The 16,862-nt window shown below is 31.7% G+C and overlaps 2 protein-coding genes across 5 annotated transcripts; both read left to right on the forward strand.

The window, feature by feature from the left end:
• Positions 1–4,876: 4,876 nt before the first annotated feature.
• On the forward strand, positions 4,877–16,497 carry LOC149476489 (delta(3,5)-Delta(2,4)-dienoyl-CoA isomerase, mitochondrial). Its single transcript, XM_089711714.1, has 9 exons — positions 4,877–5,033; positions 5,934–6,069; positions 6,546–6,634; positions 7,549–7,652; positions 8,283–8,386; positions 8,891–8,978; positions 13,730–13,842; positions 14,262–14,388; positions 14,992–16,497. Exons 1-9 carry the CDS (start codon positions 4,982–4,984, stop codon positions 15,085–15,087), a joined length of 909 nt encoding a protein of 302 aa, XP_089567840.1. The 5' UTR covers positions 4,877–4,981; the 3' UTR covers positions 15,088–16,497.
• LOC149476490 (uncharacterized) lies at positions 9,955–12,637 on the forward strand. Of its 4 annotated transcripts, none has more exons than XR_016317798.1 (3): positions 9,955–10,766; positions 12,143–12,403; positions 12,486–12,637. XR_016317798.1 is itself a non-coding variant. In XM_089711721.1 (3 exons), the coding sequence occupies exons 1-3, from the start codon at positions 10,660–10,662 to the stop codon at positions 12,483–12,485; spliced, it is 336 nt and encodes a 111-aa protein (XP_089567847.1). In that variant the 5' UTR covers positions 9,955–10,659; the 3' UTR covers positions 12,486–12,637. The 4 variants fall into 4 exon arrangements, 1 of the variants encoding a protein (XP_089567847.1); XR_016317799.1 differs by having other exon boundaries at positions 12,143–12,396; positions 12,475–12,637; XM_089711721.1 differs by having other exon boundaries at positions 9,955–10,758; positions 12,143–12,368; positions 12,475–12,637.
• Positions 16,498–16,862: the final 365 nt, after the last annotated feature.

The following is a 16,862-nucleotide window of genomic DNA, read 5'->3' on the forward strand; positions in this document are numbered from 1 at the left end:
ACTTCTTCTAGAAGCGCTTTTGAAACGTCATTACATATTTTTAACATTTACCACCGATTCGGAAAGCATTATCTACGGAGAAGAACCAGGAAGAAACTCCATAGTTGCTCTTTTCTATGAATAAATAAAATAAATAAAATATATTTATTCTTTATTGTATTTATAAAACAGGGCAAAATACGAACATTGAATCATGTTTATAATTCGTTAAATTTCCAAGTCTTTAAAAACGGAAATCTTTATTTTTTCAGTATTTATAATTAAAATATAGAATCAACTGATGTAGAGCGGTATATGGTGTATCTTCTATACATATAAGTTTTATTATATTATGAACTAGCCGTCCGCCCCGGCTTCGCCTGTGGTACATATTTACGTTTTCTCTACATAAAAACCATCCTCGTACTTCAAGGGATATAATAAAAAAAGAATTATCGAAATCGGTTCAGCCGTTCTCGAGTTATGCGCTTACCAACACATATTGCGATTCATTTTTATATTTATGAAGATTATATATGAAACGCATCATTAAGATATCATTGATATAGTTAACAATGACGAAATGTGAAAATGAAACCCAGTTTCCTACCTAATAATTACTGTAATGTTATCGGGGTGACCTTATAGCAATTAACGAGAACATACAGCTATGAAATATTGTATATTCTATTTTTTATAATTGATGGAACAGTATGATGCATTCTGTAGTTTAGTTGTATGAAATAATATTACAAAGATAGGTATGTATTTTTATGTTTGGAGAGAATTAAAAACTCTTGACCGATTGTTAAAATACCCAAATATTCTCTCACTAACAGAAAGTTGCATTATTCCTGAATTATGTTGTTTTAGATGTCATTTTTGTGATTTTTGTAGTTTGGTAACTAGTCTATTCCAAATATTATAAATATTTTGAGAGAGAAAAAAGAAACAGGACAAATAAATGGCTTTCGTTCACGGAAATAGTTTATATTGACGCGATCCAACAAAATTTGTTGCCTATTCAGGATATTCAGTAGCCTTAGAGATTATTTAATAATCTCTAAGGCTACTGAATATCCTTATTATTATATTTACCTACGCCTGAACTTTTTCGCTTATAATATGTACCCAGACAAAACTATGCAGGCATTTAATTTCAGGCTTTTTCAATTTGTAACTCTGACAAAACTTTATGATAAATCGTTTTTTTATTTCTTTTATCTAATAATTTTCGTCCTCCATTAAAAAAAAAATTATAACTCCATGACTAAATTACACAACTTACATACATTTACTGATGATCCAATTAACATTGACACCGCGACCTCAACAAACATGAATGGCGTTTATTTTCAACTTTTCATTAATAACACTATTAAGGAAAACCAAAAGTTTATTACGGTTAGTGTGGTTCGTGATTTTTAACCTAGTTCCAACTTATTTTATATGTATCGCGGTTTAATTTGCGTTTTGTTTTTATGCTGCGTCATGTTGAAAAGAAAAACATTTTTTAATGACTTCACACACAGCCACACAGGCATTCACACATGCAAACATGCAAAAACAAATAACCGGCCAAGTGCGAGTCGAACTCGCGCACGAGGGTTCCTTACTATTAACTATAATAGAAAATCATATTTATTGTATGGGGACTTAGTAATAGGGTCCCGTTTTACCCTTCGGGTACGGAACCCTAAAAAGGTTGAAACAACTAATCTCGCTAATAGAAAACAGTAATTAATACTTGGGGCTAGGGCTTCAAAGGACCGTCCCCCTTCTGGTGATATCTGAGTCATAACTATTTTTTGAAGTGACACTTCTTTAGGCGCGTTTGTAAAATTTCAAGGTCGCGTCATGGTAATACCGTCACGTGAGTACGGAGCCGATTTTGATATCTTTGAATCTTGCCAATGAATACAGGGTACCTACACGTGTCAGAAGTGAAACCACTTCGGACACGTGTATTCGGCACACAAGTGTTTTTCATTATATTTTTCTAAATAGAGTACATATTTATTATTTAGTAATAAACCACGAATCCCAATTTGAATTATTTTAATTGTAATAGAAATTACAGAATTCTACTTCATAGAGTTCTAAATTACATCCATTATATACAATCAATATACATCTATTTAGCCTATTTTTAATGTATTTCTTTATATGTAACACGTTCTAGACCCTACTGAACTGCACCGCATGATGCAATAATAATTAATTCAATAAACAACCAACACCTCTCTTACCCTTAATAAGACCAAGATAGCCATCACAAGGCCACACCACGGATTGAATGAAATATCCGCCATAAATCCTCAATGAGAAATATAATAAACTGGAAGATACACACAATTATTGATAGGTCACTTTTCATTATGAGATGAGCGCAAAACTCTTAATCTCGTGTTAAATAAATGCAAATGTAGAATCCACGATCTACGACCAAAAAATGTAAAAAATTGCCTAGAAAATGTAAATTACTACTGAAAACTGTTCAGTCAATTACAAGAAGAAGCGATATTTTTATCTATAACTCCCTTTTCATCACCTACATAAGAAAGAAAAGATATAGAAAGATATTATCTTTCTATATCTTTTCTTTCTTCTCTTTCATGTAGGTAAAAAATGTCTACTCTTTGGTGACCCGTACGTCATGTTTTCATTTATTCACTTCTAATAATTATTTATTCAGCACAAAAAAAATACGAGAACGTTCCAAATAACTGCATACAAATCATAAACACGCGGCACGCTTAAAATTCCGGCCAATAGACAAACTTGCACTATCTAGTCCACTGTTATCTATGGTTTCATTCATTCACATTTGGCTATGACCTGTTTGGAACAAAGCCTTTGAAAGTGATTCACCCAGTAATCGTGATGTGAATGTATCCAGGGTTTATAAATCTTGAATGTTTATTTTTTTTTATTTGAAGAAAATCTTCTTATATATAAAATTCTCGTGTCACAATGTTAGTCTGCATACTCCTCCGAAACGGGTGGACCGATTCTCATGAAATTTTCTGTGCATATCGGGTAAGTCTGAGAATCGGCCAACATCTATTTTTCATATGTACCACGGGCGAAGCCGGGGCGGACCGCTAGTATATATATATATATTTACTTACTTACGAAGTTACGAGTAAATATTTAACTTGCGTAGTAATATTCAATTCGATTTTTGAGTTTAAGTTAGTAGAGAAAGAGTTATCGTAAGAGTTATCTTTTGGTAAATCAATGATGAAAATGATAGATAAAAAATTAAATGGAAAACAATCTACGCGCGATAACATTGGTTTATCATTATTTAGTTTTGGTTGAATCATTATTTAGTCTGCGTAAAGCGATACCAAAGTATTTTCATTAGTTATTAATTATTATTGTTGTTTCGTTATCTATAAACCATAGTTATTATTAGATATTATAAATAAAAAGGAATAGATAGGAATTTAGCGCTCCGGGAATAGTACCAACTACTTATTTAGTACATAATATGTGGCTGTCCATCGAAATTTGGCTAATTAGCCTCTTTTCTACTTTTTACTTCAGTTGTCTTACAATTTTGAGGACTATATTGTTAGCTGTATTATCAATTATGTACTAGTATTTATCATTTTCTATGTTTTCTTGAATAAAATTTAAAAATAACACCCTGTATATACCAAATTTATGTGCTCTACGTGCCTATATTACGTGGCCATATATTTATTATAATGGCTACCAAAAACAATGAAGCTTTGATGTTTAAGAAAGTGTCGCTAATAGTTCCTCTTATGATGACATCACCGTGACATCGATACATTATTTGACCAAGATTTTATAGATTGGAAGTAGAAAATTATTGTAGAGGAAAACAAGAGAATTCTAATAGGAAACATGAGTAGAAACTTCAAATTAGTAAAATTACAGAATTTTAATTCGTTTTATTAATAGTGCTTAAATATCATCTGTGTAAGCTAAGGTGTAATCAGTAGATCATCTCATAAAAATTCGGTAGTTTCCTTGTTAAAAATCAGCACAGACTATGAGGAAATGAGTCAAAATCAACAGCAATAAAATATCATTGTCATCAACTCAATAAATAGCGTCATATTTATTAATTAACTCGAGTCTCACAATGATTCATAGTTTAATTGCTGCCTATAGTGGAATCCGATTATGAAAATAAATTAAACTTTCCTAAATTTTATCCAATTTATTTAGTATAATAATTGTTAAAGTTATCTAATTATATAAGACAGAGGAACACTAAAATATTCTCACTTTTAAATATTAGTAATTTGTTATAGTAGAGCCATTTTAATAGGCAACATTTGACAGTTCAACAAAATTCAACAACGTAACCTAGTAACGACAACATAGAATAACATGATATTTCGTTTTGTTAGAACTGCACATTTGCTTAACTTTTTTCAATTACGATTACATATTAATAATAATAATGACCGATGCAACTAATTTTAGGATTTGATTTTACTGATAAACCATTCTAAACATAATAAACATTTTCTTATTTAAAGAACTGACGTCGCTACAATTTTGTGTCAATAAACCTTTTTTCTTTTTAAATACCAGAGACGTTACTCTAAAAATCGAAATCTGACACCTAGAATCAAATGCATTGATTACTTGGGAATAAAAATCATCATAAATTATTGACATGTGTTTCAAGTTCGATTGACAAATGTTTCAAGTCCGTATCGATTAATTCGCTTTAATCGATGTTTTTAAGCAGGTTACCACCCTATGAAGATAAAATTGATAGACGTCAAATGTTGCCTATTAAATTGGCTCAACTATAATTAATTTTTTCTGCGTATAACGGTTTAACGTCAATTATGACAACAGTCAGTGCCACGTGATAAATATGATTTTGACATTTCCATTTCGTAAACATTGATCAAGTGCTCGCCATCGCACTTTGAACTTTGAACGTAAAAAATAATCAATTAATAAATATTTTATTTCGAAAGTTACAGTGGAAGTAGTTCGTCTGAAAATGTTGTCGCAGTTCTCTAAATCTAGTCATGCATCGATTAAAACGATGTCTCGTAAGCACAACTTTTATTTTATTTATTGATTAATCTAGTTAATTATGAACATTTAATAATTCAATAGGTATTGATTGTACTATTTGCTAATACATGTGTCACTGATGTTTTGTTTTTGTTTTTTATAAAGCCAAAGGTGACACAAAGCAAACAAAAATACTGGCTGGATGTTTGCACTTTTTTTTCTTAGTAATAATCGTTTGTCAATTTTTATGCTATGCAACTCCTAAGAAGTTAAATTATATTGTGCAAGCTACTTACTAAAGGAAAGAAATTATTGAACTTAAAAATAATTTGGAAAATCCAAAAGTGCACGCCTCATAATTTTTTTTAAATAAATATTTATTAATTATTATTTTTGTTTATTTAATAACAATTAAACCACATTGAATCAGACCCTGAAAAATGAAAGGGTTCTATTCCTGAGCATACTCAAGCGTAAGAGAAAAAAAAAGACTCGATTAGTAAAGTATTTCGGTCGCTATCGTGTTAACAAGAAAAAGGATCCGCACATACAGACACACGGACGTCCAAGACAGAACTTTTTTAAACTGTTTTTTAACTAGTTTAAATAACAAAAATGACATCAAAAATATCATGAACGTTAAAAATAGTGTTTTTTCTTAATATGTGTGTGTATGTATTATCTTACAAGTGCAATGTATGATACGTAAAGACATTTTAAGTTTGAAAAATCAGATGTTTTGCGCGAAGTGACAGTAGTACCCACCTCAACGCTTCGCTTATGAGGCGTGCAATACTCAGATCTAGGAATTAATATTGTCAATACCCAATAACTTTTTAACTTGACACTGGCACAGTAGTAAATCTTATTGTTTTCTACATAAGTTGCAAGTATTAAAAAATACAATTATTTAATTGAATATTTACTATTTACAGGCATGCTTACAAGACTGTATTCATCAGAAATACCTCAATTTGAAACATTAGCTGTATCCATGCCAAAGAAACATGTTTTTCATGCTGAAATGAACAGGCCTAAACAATTAAATACATTTAGTGTGAATATGTGGAGGTTTGTTTGTTGTTGTTAATTAATTTAAAAATTAATTGAGTGAAAAAAATCACTACATAGTATAAAACAAAGTCGCTTTCTCTGTCCCTATGTCCCGTTGTATGCTTAAATCTTTAAAACTACACAACGGATTTTGATGCGATTTTTTTTAATAGATAGAGTGATTCAAGAGGAAGGTTTTAGTATATAATTTATTAGGTTTTAGACAAATTGGACGAAGCCGCGGGCGGTAAGCTAGTTTAAATATAAAATATTTTTAGTAAGTGTTAATTTAAATATTTCTTAGCTATGAGAGCTAATATTGAATTTTTCTTAAGTTATTATCCTACTTAATCCAAACGGAGAAGAATCCAACTTACACAAACTCATTAGAATCTGTTCAGCCATTGTTGAGATATGAATGGTGTAACTAATACTACTTTTTATCATTAGTGGCATGTAAATAAAATAATTGATAAATAATTTTATACTTTTAGCGAAATGAGAGATTGCTTCATGTCCCTCAATGACAATCCAGAATGCAGAGTTGTGGTTCTCTCTGGGAGGGGGAAGCATTTTACTGGTGGTAAGACATTCTTATATAATACTAGAAAAACCCGCATAATTCCCGTTCTTATGGGATTTCCGGGATAAAAAGGCCTATATCTTATTCTGGGTCTTCATCTACCTATATACCAAATTTCATTGTAATCGATTCAGTAATATTTGTGTGAAAGAGTAACAAACTTACATATACACATACATCCATCCTCACAATTTTTTGTGAAATTAACATTGTTATTATACTTTATCATAACGACACATATTAACAGTAACTTATCTAAATTAATATCAGCTTAAAGATAAATATATCTTCAAGGATAATAATTCAATGATTGACAATTCTTTCTCAGCCCGGTTTAACCCATAGTTGAGTATAGGCCTCTTCATGTGCACGCCATTCCTTTCTGTCTGCGCCACCCGCATCCACTTCCTTCCCAAGATCTTCACTATGTCGTCAACCCATCTAGCAGGCTGACGGCCAGCCTTTCTTCGTCCGGTCCAAGGACGCCATTCTAGAATTTTATTGGTCCACCAGTCTTCATTCAGTCAGAATTTTATTGTCACTTAGTCTGCAGATATGTCCCGCCCAACTCCATTTTTGCCGAGACACTTTGAGTGCTATGTCTATAACTCCAGTTTTCTTTCTAATTGTCTTATTTGGAACTTTGTCAATTAACGAAATCCCGAGAATTGACAATAAAAAGGGAAGAAAATTAAAAATGATCAATTCTACCCCCAAGGGGATAAAATAGGGGATGACAATTTGTACCATAAAAATTTATCTTTTCCATGCAGTTCCTTGACCATCATACAAATAATTTTTTTTTAATGTTACCTATATTTTTCTATACAAAGTAATGTAATACAATTAAGCGACAAAAAAACGAATAAATTTTTTATCTCTCCATTCCATAATTTTTTATATTCATATTTCAGGCATAGATTTCAACAGCCTTATTCAAGAAGGGAACAAGATATCTGAAATCGAAGATGTGGGGCGACGGGCTAGAATGTTCGAAAAGATGATAGTTAGGTTTCAGGTAAATATATAATGCCTAATTAGTAATTATTTATTATAATATACAGTATGTCCTTTTTGTGTCAAAATTTAGGTTGTATGAAAAATAATTGTAACAACGAAAACGCTGAGCTAGCGCGCACGAGCAACTTTGTCTCCGCAACTATTTTGTCTCTCCCACCTATGGGCTAGTATGAAAGTGCGCGCACGTAGCGACGCAACTCCCCATACAAATTGATGGGAGAGACAAAATAGTTGCGGAGACAAAGTTGATCGTGCGCGCTAGCTCTTAATTGACTTAAAATTTTAGAATTTTGATGGATAGGTATACGGAATATGTTATGAAGCTGTGAAACCGGTCATTCCCCTTTTGATTTTGAGAATTAATTTAAGTCATACATATTGAGTGTAATTTTCTAACTGTCTTGCTTTTCTTTAAGGGCTAAATATGAATTGAAACCTGTATTTACCTTTCACTATATATCATTACATTGTTTTAATTTAAAAAATTATGGTCTTTTCATTAAAAAAAAAATACTATTTGTGTGCATGTTTTCCAATTTTTTTCACGTAAATGTACATAAAATTTTTACTTTTAATATGAATATTACTTTTTAGAAGTATAAATTTAAATACATAACGATAATTTCAGAATGGTATTACCGCTTTGGAAGACTGCGTGAAACCGGTTTTGGTGATTTCACACAACGCATGCGTTGGTGCTGGCGTCGATCTTATAACAGCCGCTGATATGAGGTAGAAATAATAATAAGGGAAAGTACTTGAAAGTTGAAATACCGAAGATAGAAAATTTTGCCGAAAGGAAACATTGCTTTATTTTTAAAAAGAAATAGAACTGCATTCAAGGATTTTCGAAAATTCACTTGGTTCGAATTTTAGTATTTATTTCAATTTTAGTTAATTTGATTCCCGGTCGAAGCAAGAAATTGTTTTAAAATCTTTGACTGCAGTTCTATTTCTTTTTGAAAATAAAGGAATGTTTCGATTCAGCAAAATTTTCTATCTTCAGTATTTCACACTGTATATTATACATTAACTTATTTTAATGAAAATGAAAAGTGTAAGTTAAATAAAATTTGATGTTCTTTACAAATTATTAGGCCAAAGAGAAAACATAGGCTTCATGTTTTTCTTCTTGAAAATAAATGTTGCATTAAAATTTAAAATGCTTATTAATTTGAAAAAAATGTTAGAAAAAAAATGCTACGATTTCTCATATCTTTAATAATATTTTTCCAGGTATTGCACACAAGATGCCTGGTTTCAAGTGAAAGAAGTAGATTTAGGTTTAGCCGCTGATGTAGGCACTCTACAGAGATTGCCTAAGGTAAGGATTGATAAATAGACAGACAGACAAACAAATTATTTTTATATATATGATTTAGTGTTGTGGTTAAATTGAATAGATTATTATAGACAGATTATCTATTATGTATGTTGCTTTAGAGCGAGCGCGCACGAGCAACTTTGTCTCCGCAACAATTTTGTCTCCGCAACTATTTTGTCTCTCCAGCCATGGGCTAGTATGAAAGTGCGCGTACGTAGCGACGCAACTCCCGGGAGACTTTTTTGTCCGCGGGTTCGGAGACAAGCCCGCGACGCAACTGTCGCCCTATCTATTGGTTTCAATGCAAGTGCGCGCACGGCGACAAAAATGTTGCCTGTCGGCGGCCGCCGGCCAGTTGCCGCGTAACCGGCGTAGCGATAATACGTATTTATGTCAACGTATTTATTCTCGTACACAGTAGTTTTAACCGACTTCAAAAAAAGGAGGAGGTTATGTATATTTTTTTTATGTATGGACACCGATTACTCCGAGGTTTCTGAACCGGTTTACGTGATTCTTTTTTTTTTTTTTTTTGATGCGGAATGGTGTGGAATTGGTCCCATAATTTTATTCGGATAAGCCCAGTAGTTTTTATTTTATGAGCATTTTTGTCTGGTCTCGATGACTTAATTGAAATGTAGCAAGTAACTTTGATTCATTTCCTGGTAACCGATTGAGCTGAAATTTTGTATACGCATGTAAATTGGATAGCGATGAAACATTATTATGAGATAGAGCTGATTTGATGATGGAATCGGAAGGTGGCCATTGGAACTTAGTAATATATTGACTCAACTTTATCGAGTTTGAGCTCATTTGATTCGTGTTGAAAAATACACTAAAAAGTATTAAATAAAAACTACTTTACTTTTTACAATTACGATTACATATCTATACTAATATGTATTATAAAGAGGAAAGGTTTGTAGGTACATATGTATGGTTTTCAGTTTTCACGCATAAACTGCTGAACCGATTACAATGAAAGGAGAATGGCGAAACTGGGCCTAACAAAATTAGGGCCTTACAGAAATCATAATATATTTAAAATTCATTATGTTATTTTTAATAATTCTTGGTAAAATATTGACTTCTGATTCTATGGGAAAACAAATGTTTGAAAAAAAAGATAATGTGTTCACTAACGGCATTGTTATTTAGATTTCTATGACTACCGGTCTTATCAAGCAGAGATTGTCAGTGCTGTCAGGAGTAAAATAGTCGATATATCGATTAAAACGAATGAATATTTATTTTCATTTTTAGTTTTATATAAAATTCAAATGCTTTATAAATCAGAAATATAAGTTAACTGCGTTACATATTTTATTTTTAACTTTTTAGCACGCTATTTATTTAGGTAATTCTATACATTTTTACTCATGGCGGTCGCACTTTGTAATAATATTTCTGAAATGTAGCTGGCTGCTTCAATTTTAATTACAATGTCATGTTTGTCGTTTGACTTTTGACATTTGATTGAGGTTTTTCGTTTCGTGGTTAACTTATTTTCTTCATCTTTAATCTTTATCGACTTTCGCTACGTATTACGGACACTGACGATCTCTGTTATTACTACCAACCAACGCTTGCACACCGGACTTTGATTACCTGCCTTTACGACTCACTACTGCTACCCTACCTGGACACCGACTTTGCATCCGATTTTTCATTTACAAATATGAACTGCATCAACTGTGGTATTAATGCTATACGTATGCATTTGTTACAAGATAACGCAATAATATCAATTATACAAGGGTGGGCTGCTCCTCTAACGGTTAGTGGGTTAGTATTATCTAAGGTATTTAGTACTAGCTATTGAAATCAAACAAAAACGTAAACACACATTGTTTTATATATATACTAGCGGTCCACCCCGGCTTCGCCCGTGGTACCTACATATTAATTTAAACTTTAAACTATCCTATCTCTCAAGTTGGATCGAACTCTAGGTACATGGTTTGCGCATTTTATTATAATCGGTTAAGTGGTTTAGAAAGAAAGAAAGAAAGAAAGAAAATACATTTATTTGTACCGATGCACATTAATACATAAAAAAATAAATAAAAAATAAATAAAATTAACTTATAACTAGTTACAACGGCACAAAATGGATAATATCCACTCAGTGCTTTGAGAATCTAAGGACATATACGACACTTAGATTCTCCACTGATTTTCAGTGGACACCACATTGACATCCTGACAGTGGCAGTGTACATATTATGAAAAAATAAAAATAAAAGTAATAATATAATATATAAGAATATAATATAGTAGATAGGAAACATATATATATATTATAAAGAATTATTACTTACATAACAGACAATAATACATTCTACAAGAAGATACAATACTAATACGCGATACATCATAATTATAATTAATAAAAAACAACTACAAATAGAATAATTACCAGAGCCGTACCGAGTCACGTGTTTGGAGCCCCGACCTCAGAACCTTTTTGTAAGCAGAGCAAATGGGACTTCAGTTTGTTTTTGAAGCCCAGTACATTGTTGCTATTGCGGATCGGTGGTGGCAAGTCATTCCAGCACTTAGAGGCACTAAATTTAAAGCTACCCCTAAATGCTGCAGTTCTGTGGAGGGGCACTTCCATCAGTACATTCCTGTACCGTGTTGAGTGACTCGTGTTTGACTCCGACAACCACTTTAGCTTTTTGTACAAATAGGCTGGTACTTTGTACTTAACTACGTTAAATAAAAGTGTAGCTAGATGTATTTGCCGTCGATACTCCATTTTTAAAGTGTTACTGCTGTTCAAATACGGGGTGACATGGGCTCGTGGTGGAATATTGTGACAAAAGCGAGTGCAAGCATTTTGTACCCTCTGCATTATTTTTTTAGTTGATGCTAATAACCGGGGACCTATGACAGTGCTAGCATAATTAAATTTTGAGAGGATCAGCGATTCACATAATAGTTTTCGAACGTTTACATTAAGATAATTTCTTATTCTGTACAATAATTTAAGACGATAGAAACAATTTTTTGATATATTAATTATGTGATTATGAAAACGTAAGGATTCGTCAAAAAAAGTCCATTGAGAACAAACATTGTGACACGAGATTTATATATATTAATATATAATATTCACTTTATTTTGTCCAATTGTAATATTAATTCTTTATTTGTAGATCACTCACTCTGATCACATATGTGATGCATGCTGGAAACTTGCAAATGATTCTTTGAGGATTGAAAATCATGAAGATGACACTGTAACGCTGGGTCATCAACGTGTATGCATTTATTTTGGACGTTCTGTATTGCGCACACGGTTTCATTTACTAAGAACTGATTCTCAACGCGATCAAAGAATTAGAGCAGTGATATTAGAGTGGATATTACCTCGTCATTTAAGTTATTGAGTGTTTTGATAATATTTTAAGTAAAAAGTTGCCAATAATATTCTTTTTAAATCTCAAAGTAAAAATGAAAGGTGTTTTAACAAAGTATTTCTTTACAGATTGGAAATAGAGCAACATATCTATGTCATTCTTGCTGGGTGAGGGCTCTCATAGGAAGGGAAGCAATAACAGTTTATTATTGTAATTGTTTAGTAGGAAGAAGAACTGTAGGTTGCTGCTGTCACGTTATGTGCATAATATGGTACCTTAGCTGGGCAAGGTATCAACTAGATTTAATGCGGCCAGCACAGTTTCTGGATGATGTGTTAATTGTTTATGATGATAATGATGAATAAACGATTTATGAAAAAACGTGTTTTATTTTATATATAAGTACCTACGATGTTTTGGTAGGTACTCTAAAAGAATAAAAGTTCGATCCAATATCTCTATTACCTAACTGTTCTTCTGTTACACTCTTTATATAAATAATGTATATTATAGGATATAAACTTACCTCTACTTAGAAAGAAACAAAGCTATTCATTGAACTCGAGCAAACCTAACCTCAATTTTAGTGACGTTACATGCTCAATATCTCTGCTATCCCATAGAACAGATCTTTAATTGTTATATTTATAGAATCTGTATATTTTTATCTATTTAACCCCACATAAATCATCAGTGTAACGATCAGGCCCAAAGTCCTATGGGAGTTCGCCATTCTCCTTTAGCACACATATAGAGGGTAACTTGGATTAACACATAGGATAGGTTTTATCCCGGAAATCCCACGGGAATGGGAACTATGCGGGACAAGAGCACAGACCACAACCGTTTCTTCGAAATCCATGTTGATAAATGCAGAAAATTTTAAAGAAAAAGTTGCGTTGCTGTCGCTTTCGTGAGCGCATCGTTCAAAACTTTGCGAGGAGACAGCGACAGAGACAAAATAGTTTCCGAGCAACTAAGTTGCTCGTGCGCGCTCGCTCTTAGATGCCCTTATCGTCTAAGACGTCGTCGTCGTCGACTATATTTATAATTAAATCGGTTTATGATAATAAAATAATGCATGTGTTTGTTGCTCTTTCACGCAAATACTACTGAACCTATTACAATAAAATTGAGCACACATATAGAGGGTAACTTGGATTAACACATAGGATAGGTTTTATCCTGGAAAATCCACGGGAATGGGAACTATGCGGGTTTTTCTTAGAAAACGCGGTGGGCGAAGCCGCGGGCGGAATGCTAGTATAATATACATACTCTTGTTCCAATACACACCGATACAGCTTTAAGTCACATCTAATTCTATATAACTAGTATGTAATATTTGAAATTTGAATTTGATTGATTTGATTTGAATTCCAGGTGATAGGCAATACATCAATAGCAAGGGAACTATGCTTCACAGCTAGAAAATTACAAGCAAAAGAAGCGCTTGAAATTGGTCTAGTTAGTAAGATATTCCCGGATCAAGATACGTAAGTTTAAAATTTATTTAAAAAGTATTACAATTTTTACAAATATTGTAAGTAAAGTTTTATGAAATACACAAAAGTAGAATAAATCCCGCCTCATGAAATATTTTTTTCTGTGAAAACTTGTTTTTGTAAGAGTATTATTTCGTGATCCTTTAATGTAAACTAAAACTCGTATTCAATGTTGTTCAGTATTAGAATATTACATAGAATATTTTCGTATGCACACAGAACAAGGAAAGAATGCTCTACACCTGTTTACACTAAAAGAATTTGAAAGACGATTGTAGTTAAAATGAGCATTCGCTCGTTTGATGTAAATGCACCCTTAGACAGATCTTCATTATAATCATTTTCAATATTAAATCTGATTTTGTGTTTTTTATGAGATCGGTAATAATGTCTATTTTTTAAACTTACAGCGCAATAAAAGAAGTATTAGAAATCGCGGAAACAATAGCTAAGAAAAGTCCCATAGCTGTTCAAAATACAAAAATATGTATGGTGTATTCACAGAGCAGGCCTACTAAGGATGGATTGGATCATATTGTAAGTTTTTTATATATTTTTGAAGTGGAACTTGTTGAGAGTAAAACTTCAAGGTGGCGTCACGTCATAGAGTAAGGCGACGATTGTGGTTAATATGAATTTTGACTAAAAAAATATTAATAAGATTTTTTTGAAGTAAAACTTCTTTAGGCGCGTTGAGAGTTAATTTCAAGATCGCATCATGGAAATACCGTCACGTCATGGAGTAAGGCGACGATTTTATTATCTTTGAATCTTCCCAAAGAAGTTTCACTTCTGACACGTATGCTGGGCACACACGCTCTTTTTTATAGGGAAATAAAAATCGAATCATTAATATAAATGGGAAATAGTAAAGGTTATGTTATGGCATTTTAGTGATTTGTTAATAGGAATGAAATAAACAAATACTATTTTGGTAAAAATATCAACATTTTTAGCAAGGAAAATTTAGTGCATTTCTTCAAATACAGTTATATTTCTTTTATAAATAATTATAATCAAAATTGCTATCCAATACCTCTTTCTAGTACCTACTTTGCCTCCAGGGTCCATACATACGACCCTGTATGTATATTGTATTTACTAATATAATTTAATAATATATTTGTTAATTTATTTCAGAAATTAGTGAACCAATTGGCTTTGCAAAGTGAAGATTTACGTAAGGCAGCATTAGCTCAAGCAACGAAGACTGAAACTGAATTTGAAAATCTGTAAATTAAAATAAAACAAATAAAAAAAAACGTGTGGTACTCGGGGACTGCCGCGGTAAAGCTATTGCTTAGCATGCCTTCAAGCCACACCTCCGAGCCCGTCGCAGTGGGGAGCGTGAGGTTTTTTCGTTACGGAATTTCTCGATTCGGTCCCCGCGCTCAAGGCCCGCGATAGAAGCTATGCAATAGCTTAAAAATACGTGTGGAACTCGAGGACGGCCGCGGTAAAGCTATTGCATAGCATCACATCGCTGTGCCGGTTGGAGTGGGGGGGTGTTAGGTTTTCGTTACGGAATTTTTACATTCGGTCGCCGCGCTCAAAGTCTGAGATAAAAGCTATGCAATAGCTTAAAAAATAATATTTAACTAAGTGGTCATACAAAAACCTTACCTTTAGATAGAGTTTAGAAGTTAAGTTTTCATAAAAAAAATATGTATTTTTTCCATAATTTATTCATTGTCGTATTTATAAAATACTTTCAGAGAGGCTTTCCGATTCACACAATATAATAAAAAGATTAATACATTTAATTTTTTTGTAATAACTCTTTGCATCTATAGAATAATTATTATTATTTAGAATATACAGTTATTTAGTCGAAAAATTACCTTTCTGGAGTTGTTTATAGTTATGCGTCCCTTTTGGCTTTTTGTGTGACCACTTAAAAAATATTAATTATAGTAAAATCGGAAAAAAATATTGTCGTAAAGTATTTTTGTATGTAGTATTTACACATGTTATGTGTGTTTGTAAGTCTTTACCATTGAAATGGCTGAGCTTAAATGTATAAAAATGTTTTTTAGATTTAGATTAGATGTGTTATATAATAAGCTTATACAATTGTGAATTTTTTATACCTTTTATACTTATAGAGTATTTTTAAACTTAAAGATATTGGCTAACATTAAAAATTGTTCAATTTGCAAAAAAATACATTTTAATACAGCGCCATCTAGTTTAAAAATGTGGAGATTTTTTTTAAAGAGAAAATATACCCTACAGAGATTTAATAATTATTTTTTTATCAAATTAACATTATAGTGCCGCACTGTTTACATTATGTATTAAAGTTAGTCCTAAGCCTTAACTTGTTATATTTTATATTTTATTGTCATCTTTACAATGTTTCGGGAACCAAATAAAACACAATTTAGTGTAACAAGGTTTTTTTATTCATTATTCCTGTTTTTGTATCTTTGAAGTTATTCGTTTAAAGATTACAAAGCATAGCAATTATACAGTCAATGATGAACTTTAATTTTGTTAAATTAGTAGGTATGTATTACATTTTAATTTTAATGCCGCTTTTTACTTACTATAATTAGTAAATCCATCTTCTACAAAGTAAATAAAATCTTTCAAATACGCAAAGTCACATCATTATCGGTTCATCATTTTTTGATGTTGTTAGATTTTCAGCTTCAAAGTCGTAGTCATAACTTAAAATGTTAAATTTTTGAATTACCTTTTTAAATTTTTTATATTTGAATTTAATGTAAAATTAGATTTACCTAATATTTTGTTGTAAGAGAAATGTATACAAATGTGTTATTTAATAAAGAAAATTTTGTTCTATTGTATTTTGTATCAATAAATATGTAATAAATACGGTGTTTTAGTATTTCTTTTTAGCATTGACTAATGGCATATTTATATAACTAGGAAACAGATAACACAACTAATAAATAGAGAACTTAAATTTTTAAGTTAACTATCTATAACAAAGGTGTTAATTGAATAAGTAATCCTCGCCAAATTATTCTTAATGAAACAGCTTT

The sequence above is a fragment of the Colias philodice genome, chromosome 27 (assembly GCF_061535455.1).
Source record: "Colias philodice isolate Cphi_HAF_F1 chromosome 27, ilColPhil1 Martin Lab GWU primary, whole genome shotgun sequence".
In the NCBI taxonomy this organism is placed as follows: Eukaryota; Metazoa; Arthropoda; class Insecta; order Lepidoptera; family Pieridae; genus Colias; species Colias philodice.

Coding starts and splice junctions, on each gene's coding strand:
- LOC149476490 (XM_089711721.1), top strand. CDS start 10,660: ATGAACTGCATCAACTGTGGTATTAATGCTATACGTATGCATTTGTTA. Junction 10,759..12,142: donor GGTGGGCTGCTCCTCTAACG/GTTAGTGGGTTA, acceptor CTTTATTTGTAG/ATCACTCACTCTGATCACAT.
- LOC149476489 (XM_089711714.1), top strand. CDS start 4,982: ATGTTGTCGCAGTTCTCTAAATCTAGTCATGCATCGATTAAAACGATG. Junction 6,070..6,545: donor TTTAGTGTGAATATGTGGAG/GTTTGTTTGTTG, acceptor TTATACTTTTAG/CGAAATGAGAGATTGCTTCA. Junction 14,389..14,991: donor AGGATGGATTGGATCATATT/GTAAGTTTTTTA, acceptor AATTTATTTCAG/AAATTAGTGAACCAATTGGC.